This window comes from Ostrinia furnacalis, unplaced genomic scaffold (genome assembly GCF_004193835.3).
Source record: "Ostrinia furnacalis isolate ACB-3 unplaced genomic scaffold, ASM419383v2 OfSCF1340, whole genome shotgun sequence".
NCBI classification, from domain to species: domain Eukaryota; kingdom Metazoa; phylum Arthropoda; class Insecta; order Lepidoptera; family Crambidae; genus Ostrinia; species Ostrinia furnacalis.
Window position 1 is genome coordinate 198,490 of NW_021131579.1, and position 10,411 is coordinate 208,900.

At 37.9% G+C, this 10,411-nt stretch overlaps 1 protein-coding gene across 2 annotated transcripts; it reads right to left on the bottom strand.

Moving 5' to 3' along the window:
• Positions 1-3,328: 3,328 nt before the first annotated feature.
• Positions 3,329-8,969, bottom strand: LOC114352352 (uncharacterized). 2 transcript variants are annotated; one of them, XM_028303938.1, is made up of 2 exons: positions 5,381-8,969; positions 3,329-5,331 (listed from the first exon to the last, which is right to left on the bottom strand). In XM_028303938.1, the coding sequence occupies exons 1-2, from the start codon at positions 8,430-8,432 to the stop codon at positions 5,321-5,323; spliced, it is 3,063 nt and encodes a 1,020-aa protein (XP_028159739.1). In that variant the 5' UTR covers positions 8,433-8,969; the 3' UTR covers positions 3,329-5,320. The 2 variants fall into 2 exon arrangements, with proteins under 2 accessions (XP_028159739.1, XP_028159740.1); XM_028303939.1 differs by having other exon boundaries at positions 3,329-5,323; positions 5,373-8,969.
• Positions 8,970-10,411: the final 1,442 nt, after the last annotated feature.

Below are 10,411 nucleotides of genomic sequence, written 5' to 3' on the forward strand. Positions count from 1 at the left end.
TACATAATTAAATGTTTCATTCATGACGGACAAAATATCATCCGGCCGTCCTCAAAAGTAGGGCCTATGTCCAGCTGTGAACATGGCTGAAATGACTTCAGGTTGTCTTCATTATTTAATCTTATTTAGACTGAATAATGTTTTTGCTTCATCTCAGACCTCATCACCATTTGTCATCAAGTGACTTCCAAGAAAAAGTTATTAAGTCTGTTTTTTTCATACTAATAGGTACTTCATAAGAATGGGTATATTGTTTTCCATTACTTCTAATATAAGACTACACCTTTACATCATGATTGAAGTATGCATTTTAATCTTCATACTTATTTCTATCATATTGTATTTATGAACGCAATTTACCATACCTGAACGAATATATCAACATGAAATTAGGTTTATTTAAAAAGTGTGTGAAAAATGTGGCTCTATGCATTAAGCAAGTATCTTATCTTGTTTGTAATTGTAAGTGAGGCGACATGTCAGTAAGAATCAGTAGGTTTTCTAACAGGAGAATATGCCCATCTCTCGTTCCCACTGCTGCAAGTTGCAACTCCTGTGCAGCCGGGATCTACAGCTTGACCTCCTATAAAAACCCAACAGTCGATGTTAATAGGCGTCAGGCAACTGTAGTTGTCATGAGAAGTATCAGCCGAGGACATTCACCAGCTCTTTATGGCTAGTAAGTATAAGAAGCATAATATGGATTTTTCTTCTGTCAAGCAGCTGAGGTCACAACCCTGGTACATGTTTGTAAGTACTCTCGTAACAAGCTCTACAGATATTTTAATCAATGTTTGTCTTACTGAGGATCGAGCCCAGAACCTGTAGACTTGAGAGAGTTGTTTGTGAGATGAATAACAACATACTTATTGCCAATGGAAATGGTTATCTTGAATATCTCCATGTTTTTATATTCACAACGAGGAAGCTCTTACCTTAATTTCACCTGATGGAAAGTGCTCACCCGGAATTCTCAACCACAGAGGAACTGGCTATCTGACCTATGTCTAAGAGAGATGGTCAAGTAGTTTGGAAGCCCTTGTTTACATTTTTGCTTTTGATAGCTGTGAGCGCACTGAATCCACCTCCACTTTGGTTAACTTTACATAAATATGCATTAAAACACCTATTGTGTAAATCCAATCAGTACCTAAGCACCTTGAAGATGTCTATGAAATTGCTACTACCTACATAACACTAATATATTTGCAATTTAAAACAACTTCTAACACATTCGCAGTTAATGAGCGTTTACTTTTAACTGTGCAATTTCCCTATAATGTAATATTCATAACTAATCAATAGAGATAGTGATTTTATTTCACCACACCCATTTGTGTGGTATTTTAATAAGCAATCCTAACTTATTTGTTACTATAATGATTCCTGAATAAATAAGTATGATGGAAATGATGATAATGATCAATGGGTAAATGGTTATTGAACAAGAAAAATAGACATAGGAAGCTGAAATTCTGCAGAATTATGTGCGCAATAAGAGAAATAGAAAGAATGTATTTATTTAGTATCCACTATTGGAACACGACCCTCTCCAATTTACCAGAGATATATTATGGAGGATTTGTTTGGCATACATTCTCTACGCTGCCCAAACGGGTTGAAGATGATTATTATTAAAATCATTGCATTGTCTATTATAAGTTTCATAGTTATCGTCTCATCATCATCAGATACAGTTAATGATATAAAAAAAACTGCTTTTGAATTGACTTTAGAGGTCTTGCTGTTAAAAGTGATTTTCATCACATCACGACATTCTAAGAACAAATCTAAAGATAATATTTTCATTACAATATTTAAGTTTAAAGCATTCATTCTTTTCATCCTTTAGTTTCTTTATTCCCGTGTCGACATTAAGTGGGACTTAAACCATGTTCGCCATAAGATGCGCAATTGCTTAGTTAATGGACCACATTCGCCGTGCCTTGGGCTCGGACCGCGCCTTACATTCATTATTGTAATATAATAGTTATTTAGTGATGTGTAAGTGCTTGTACTTCAAGTCAAGTAATGCATCTAGAGATAGCCGGTTTTGTTAAGTTAAACTAGAGTTTATTGAATTGAGTTGACCTGTGACATCAATACTTACTTAATCAAATCATTATTTGATTTGATTCAAAAACTTACTTTGTATCTGTTGTTACAATGTTTCTGCGAATCGTCAAATGTAACTTACCTGAAACAAATGAAAACACTTTATTCAGTCTATGGTGGTAATCCACTGCTGGATTACCTCACCCATAGAACGTTAGAAAGCACGATCTTCTACTTTTTCATCCAGCAGCCGCTGCCATCTTCCTGAATTCATCGGTTCTCCGACAAATACGAGTATGGCAGGATGAGCTGGCTATATTTTAAATTACATTGTCAATTATATACTTACCTGCTTTAGTTTTCTTCCGAACGATCTTCGAAGCATCGACTTTTCCATGTCTCGCTGAGCGGTTTATACTTATTTTAAAAACTGTAAAGAAATTAGGTTTATACCTATTAAACTTTATTTCATTTCAGACATGGTCTTTTATTTCATTAACCGGTTACTGCAACTTGTTTCTCAAGTACGACCTGTCACATCACTACGCCTCCTAATGACTAGCGAGCCGCGACAATATTAAAACTTAACACCACTATGATTAGCAAATTGATAGCTTTTGTTTAGTGTTGTACTCACTGTTTCGACGTTTAATTGAATGAATAACGCTGATTGAAGAAATAATTCGTGTATTTCGATTACTTTTCAGATTAATTTACAACCGTTGTTCGTTCGTGTTTTCTTGCTGGTAATCGAGTGAAGTTGACGCGGGCCGCCCCGCGCTCCCCTCCCGGCTCCTTGCTCGTATACAACTTCAGACGTATTATGTGCGCTGATGCGCCGATAGATGGCGTTAACATGCCGCCGGCCTTGGAAGCTCCAAGCTTCCAAAATGATGATGATCGAATCGTCATGCGTGTGTCATCGAAGGGCTCCCCGATGATGCTGCAGGCGTCCACGAGACCGCAGGCCTCGACGAGATCGCAGGCGTCGACGAGATTGCTGGCGTCGACGAGATTGCAGGCGTCGACGAGATTGCAGGCGTCGACAATTCAGCTGCAGTGGGCAGTGGTAGTGGGCAGATCTTTGAAAAGGCCCGCTGTACTGTCCCCGTCGCGGTGCGAATGTCAGCGACTCGTGAAACTCCGTCTCTGCCAGGGAAGACGCGTATGATTCTCCCCAGGCACCACTTGAGAGGCGATTGATGATCGTCTTTGATAAGGACAAGACTATCTAGTTTTATGTCGTCCTTCTGCGTTTTCCATTTTGTTCTTAGTTGAAGCTCCGCCACGTATTCTGTCGACCAGCGCCTCCAGAAATGTTGCCGTAGTTGCTCGACTCGGTCGTAGCGTGCCAGGCGACTGCTCGGCACCTCGGTGATGTCTTCGCAGGCTGGAGCGGTCAACGGTCGGCCGATGAGAAAGTGGGCAGGAGTTAAGGGTAAGAGGTCGGAAGGATCTGTAGACATAGCTGATAGAGGACGGGAATTCAGGATGGCTTCAATTAGTACTAAAACAGTGCTAAATTCCTCATATGTTAGGTGAGCATTGCCTACTATACGTCTAAGATGATGCTTGCATGATCGAACTCCTGCCTCCCAAAGTCCCCCAAAATGAGCAGCGTATACTGGAATATGTTTAAATTTTATGCCATCGTTGGCAGTAAAATCTATAATTTTATCGATATTATCTTGAATTAATAATGGAAACTCTTTTTCTGCTCCAACGAAATTTTTTCCGTTGTCAGAGTGTATTTCTGCGGGTTTTCCGCGTCTTGAAATAAATCTCTTTAACGCTAAAATATAATCATTAGTGGATAAGCCACTTACTAATTCTAAATGAATGCATCTAGTTGTAAAACAAACGAATAAACAAATGTAAGCCTTTATTAATTTTGACCCCCGACCTTTGCGGTTCAATATGAAAACTGGTCCCGCGTAATCTACGCCAGTGTACATAAAAGGAAAACCTGCCTCTAAACGTTCTTTAGGTAAATTACCCATTATTGGAGTTAAAGTTTTTCCTTTCAGGCGTGAACACCTTACGCATTCATGCACTATTTTTCTAGCGAGATTCCTACCAGAAAGCGGCCACCAACTTTCGCGTATAGTGCACAATAGGTGCTGGGGTCCAGCGTGTAATAAATGTTTATGATAGTATTTAAATAAAAGACCGGTAAAATGATGTTTGCTACACAACAATGCAGGATGCCGTTTATCATAATTAAACCTGGACGAATCGCATAACCTACCTCCCACACGAATTAATTTATTATCGTCAAGAAATACATTTAAACTTAAAATACCATTCGCTTCTTTACATTTTGTTAGTGGTATTTCGTTTAATAAGTTGTTGTATACAGTCGGAAACATCTGGGCTTGCGCGCAGCGTGTCACAACAATTTCTGCATCGTGTAACTCGGCGACTGATAAGGGACCGGTGCGTCGCGCCTGCTTATTGCGTGTATTGTGAATGAACCTCAGTAGGTACGCTCCAGTCCGCTTCAATCTATTAAACTGTGAAAACCTTTTGAAGTCGAATAAGCTATCTGCATTTGTACAAACTGCACTAACTATTTTAAGTTTTAACTCTGGTAGATCTTCACGGATAGGTATCGCTTGAGTATCCCTTGACCAGTCTGCACAATGTAAAAAGGTAGGCCCGTGCCACCACAGGTTATTGTTCTTTAGTGCATCGATGTAAAGGCCCCTTGACACTAGATCGGCTGGGTTTTTATCGCCGTCTATATGCAACCACAGTGAATCGCCTGTCAACTCGTTTACTTCTGTTATTCGATTTTGTACAAAAGTTTTTAATAAATGTGGAGACATACGTAACCACCCCATCACGATTGTTGAGTCCGTCCAAAAGCAAACAGAATCGAATTTTAATCTAAGTGACTCAACAATCTTTTTGTACAATCTCGCACCAATTAAAGCACCACAAAGTTCTAATTTTGGGATACTGATCGTTTTCAAGGGAGCAACCTTACTTTTTGCACATAGTAGATTAAGCGAGACTACTGAATTCTCATCTATTGTACGAATATATGCACAAGCGCCGTATGCATCTTGTGATGCGTCTGAAAAAATATGTAGTTCCGTACGATGAGTGTGAGCTGCCCTAACACATCGTGGAATTTTAATGTCGTGTAAATGTTTTTGAATCGAATCTATGAATTTATGGAATTTTTCTGTGACGTCACTCGGTACTAGGTCATCCCAGTCGATTTTACATAGCCACAGCTTTTGTAAAATGATCTTAGAAATTATGACAACAGGGCCTAGGAGACCTAAAGGGTCATAAATTTGAGAAATGATTGACAACATCTTTCGTTTAGTTAATTGAGTGTTATCGCAGTTCTTACCTAACTCGGACGTAAAATGAAGTAGGTCATTTTTATTATGCCATCCTAAACCGAGTGTTTTTGTTTGTGTATGCTCGCCTATTGCCAACTCTTTTGACGAGTTTGTCGAGGTTACGTCACAGTTAAATGTCCATTTACGTAATGGGTAACAATATTGCCTTAAAATTTGTGATATTTTTTCGCAAATATTTATCAATTCAGCAGGATCATCGCATCCTGTAATTAGATCATCAACGTAAAAGTCCTCTTTGATAATGCGCGATATTTTTTCATCGTCGCATTCCTGTGCTACCTGTTGTAGGCATCGCATACTAAGGTACGGCGCTGACGCAGTGCCATACGTCACGGTATTTAACCTATACACGTCTATCGGATCCGAAGAGCTTTCTCTCCAAAGTATAAGCTGTAAATTACGCTGGTCTTCATGAATGAGCGTCTGTCGAAACATCTTCTCGACGTCCGCGCTTGCTACCCAATAATATTGCCTAAAGCGTAATAAAATCGAGAAAATATCGTTTTGAAGCCTAGGTCCGATAAACTGTAAATCGTTTAAGGATTTATCAGAGGTAGTGGCGCAGCTGGCGTCAAATACTACCCTTAATTTAGTTGTAGTACTACTCTCGCGAAATACGCCGTGATGCGGTAAAAAATAGTGTGGATCACTGTACTCGTTTATTTTTGTCATGTGACCTAAATCCCTATATTCTCGTATAAAATCCGCATACATACGTTTATATTGAGGCATACGTTCTAACTTCCGTTCTAAAGAGAGAAATCGTTTATAGGCAACCGAATATGAGTCACCCAACAAATCAGCTGACTCCTTTAGAGGTATTCGAACTGAAAACCTACCATCTATTTCCCGTTTTGTCGTATTTTTAAATATTTCCTCGCATTTACGTTCATCACAGGTAAGTATATTTTCGCGAGGGCCACTATCCTCCAATTCCCAAAATTGACGTAATTGTAAATCGATAGTTTGTGTAAAATTGCATTGAATGTTTTGTTTACAACGCATTTTATTCGTATAAATTGGTCCGGAAATCAACCAGCCCAATTTCGTATCTTGAAGGTACGGACCACTTTTTAATCGTATTTTATTATCGTTTAAAATTTCCCAAAATAAGTCCGCACCTATTAATAAATCGACTTCCGAAGGTAGATAATAAGTAGGATCAGCGAGCTCGATGTTGTTTGGAATTCGTATAGTCTCAACATCGATACTCACGGGCGGTAAGAATGACGTGATACGCGGTAAAACAAAACATTGAACGCTCGTAGAAAAATCGTTTAACTTTGAGTGAATAATCAAATCGCATAATTTATTAGAGTGTGACACCGATTGTCCCACACCTGATATTCGAACAGTGGACTGTAAAAACTTCGTATACTTAATTCGTTTACAAAATGTTTCCGAAACGAAACAATGTTGGCTCCCGTTATCTAGGAGCGCTCGTGCCGTGTGTCGCTTATTATTATCGTCCAGTACTTCGATTAGCGCTGTAGATAATAGAACTGGTCGCGTCAACACCGGCAGAGGTGTATTTTGTGTTTGATTCAATGATGAATGCAATACAGTTGATTTTAATTGTGACGTACTGGATGCATTATGTGATGACGTATTAACACAGTTGAGGGAATCTTTATGTAGTAAGCTGTTATGTTTTTGTTTACATTGCTGACAAGGGCCGAAAAAACAGTCTTTAATCAAGTGACCTGGACGTAAACAATTGGGACAAAGGTTGTTATCATTGACTAATTTATGTCGATCCTCAACAGACAAATTTAAAAACATACTACATATGTATAACGCGTGATTCCCACGACATAATACACAAACACGATTACGTTTAGCTGATTTATTGTTTTCCGATTTCGCAGCCACATAACTATAACTATGTGCTTGCACTGCTGGAGATTTCACATTTTGAGACTGTTTATTACTATTATTGAATTTATTAAAGTTGCTGTTATTAGAATTGCTATTATTATTATTCACGTTTATCATTTCTAATAAATCAGCTCGGTTCTTGAGAAAGGTCAGCAAATCGTCCAGTTTCAACTTACGGTTAGAACTATTTGTAATTAACGCGCCCTTGTGATTCTCCCACTCACGTTCAGTGGATGAATCGAGTTTACATACGATTAAATACATAATCAGAGTGTCCCATGACTTGGTGGGTTCTCCTAATGATTCTAGGGCACGTAAATTACGCAAAATAGTGTCAATTAGTTTTCTAATAAGTAAAGGTGATTCCCTATTCATATTTGGCAAAGAAAACAACGACTTTACATGGTTGTGTATCAAAAGACGATCGTTTTGGAATCTATTGACTAATAGTTCCCACGCATGAACATAATTTGCATCTGTTAATTCCAATGCGCCTATGACCTGAAGTGCACTACCGCTAAGCGATGACCGCAAATAATGGAACTTTTGAATCGCATCTAAATCGGTACGGCAATGAATCATAGTACAATAGGAATTTTTGAATTCTAGCCAGTTGTCATAAGAACCGTCAAAGGTGGGTAATTTAATATCAGGTAATTTAATTTGCATCGACTGACCTTTTTTGCATAAATTACCGCTATTCGTAACAATATCATCACTATTGTCTTCCAAAATCGATTTAGCAAGAGAAATACACCCGTAATACTGTTCCTCAAAACTTTCTCGATATTCAATAAGACTTACAAGATCATTTTCATCAGAGATTTCCTCTATTTTACTTTGTAATGCATTAAATTCATCAAATACAGACTCCAATTGAGAAATTCTTAATTTTAATTCAATTAATTGAGGCTTTGTCAAATCGATATTTTGTAATTTTGAAATATATTTATCGAATGACGTTAATCGAGCTTTGAGTACTCCTCTTTGCCTTTTTAGGTCTGTAACGGATGTTTTTAAAGAAGTAGAACGTTCTTTGGAGGCTGACCGACTACCCTCCCTAGAAGATGTTTTAGGAATTCTAAGCTTAGAATTTGCAGAAACATATTCCTCATCGCTCATTATGGGAAGAAATTAGAAAGCAAAGAGTACGTACGGTTTTTTGCAGGATCACCTTATTCGCTTACGGCGCACAGTAGGCTGTGACGTTGCAGTTGTCACGAACACCACAAACGGCTGGAATTTTGAAAAATAACACTGTTTCAGCACTAATCGATTAGGATGGGACGTGAAAAGGAAGGATAACACCTGACCGTTGATCCGATTGATGTGTCTTGGCCTGGTTCCTCGTCTTTGGCTTCAGTTTCAGGATACGCGCCGGGCAACGACTTCCGTGCAATATCTTGAGTCCAAGGCTCCGTCCGACTCGTAGGACCAATGTTTCGACGTTTAATTGAATGAATAACGCTGATTGAAGAAATAATTCGTGTATTTCGATTACTTTTCAGATTAATTTACAACCGTTGTTCGTTCGTGTTTTCTTGCTGGTAATCGAGTGAAGTTGACGCGGGCCGCCCCGCGCTCCCCTCCCGGCTCCTTGCTCGTATACAACTTCAGACGTATTATGTGCGCTGATACGCCGATAGATGGCGTTAACACTCACATGGTAAATTAGCTGTCGATTTTGCTATAAGGTGGGGGTCATAGTGGCTTTGACAGCTACCCTCAAAAGATTATCTGGCAAGGAGTTGGAACAGTCAAAACTATGTGGCTGATGAGGAAACAACTTCTAATCATTGCCCAAATACTATACTTAAAAATCAGATTTTATGGTGTGGTAGTATTTGGGCAATGATTAGAAGTTGTTTCCTCATCAGCCAGATAGTTTTGACAGTTCCAACTTTCAGCTTTTATAAAATGACGTAGGTCTGGCGTTCATAGCTCTTAGTCTATATGGAAAGAAGGCAATGGAAGAAGCATTAGTGATGTTGCGCGCTAATAATAATAAATTAAGGCGATAGGTNAACCCTTCATTTGGCAAGACACAAATTGTTTGATTTTTTCAATAAAATCTATTTAGACCTAATTGTTACTATCAAATAAAGTTAAGAAAAATAGTAAAAAAAATATTTGGTTGGTATTTTCGCGAAAAACGATTGTTGCTTATTTACCACATTGCCAAATAGGGGTACTTAAATAAAACATTGAGATATATTATAGAATTAAGTTTTTTATATGAAAATCTTAAAAAAATCAATCGTTTTTCACATTTTATGCATTAAACTTTTTTTTGGCCATTTTCGCAAAGTCGACAATGACCTTTTTTTCCAACATTTGATAGATGACGTATGTCATCATACTTCACGATCAATATGCCGAGCCAAGGTTGGCTTTTTATTTTCTCTTTAGCTTCTGAAACTGGTATGTTACCGTTATCTGCTATAGTTGTTGACTTCAACGCAAGAAAAATGTGTTTATCATTTAAATCAGTTCAGCGGTATAAGTGTGAAGACAAACAACACAGAGACAGACAGCAAATTCTTCCTCTCTCCTAAAATGATGTGCCCGACAGGGTCCATAATTGCATCAAAAGTAATTACTATACCATCTCTATAACATTATTAATGTAATACATGATTGATTTATTGTGTATTGACACTCTTTTGTATTAACAAAAAGCTAAACCTATTTTGTTAGATGTTTGGCACTGTTGCTTCTAGGCAACATCGAGGTTCGGAAGCATGTATTGTATTAGAAAACACAGTTTCTACGCCAAATATTGCTTTATATGATTAGTTTGATTTATTGTGAATTAAATTTAGACAAAACAAAAACAATTAGAGATGACAAAATAGTACAAAATCATAAAACTTCCGTCTTTGTTATTCTCATTGCGCGTCATTTTGGCGTCTGACAGAAATATGGATAGGAAATCACTCAAAACTCAGTCGACGACCGATTTACTAGTGTTTTGCTGAACTAAGCTTCGTAACAAAAAACCTACACTAAAACGTAGAAAAATAATTACTAATTACCTACTTATTTATTAGGACGAATTATTAATCTTTATGTAGGTATACCATGATAGATACTTCTGGAGT

Excerpts from the sequence above, each read along its gene's own strand:
- LOC114352352 (XM_028303938.1), bottom strand. The coding sequence starts at position 8,432 with ATGAGCGATGAGGAATATGTTTCTGCAAATTCTAAGCTTAGAATTCCT.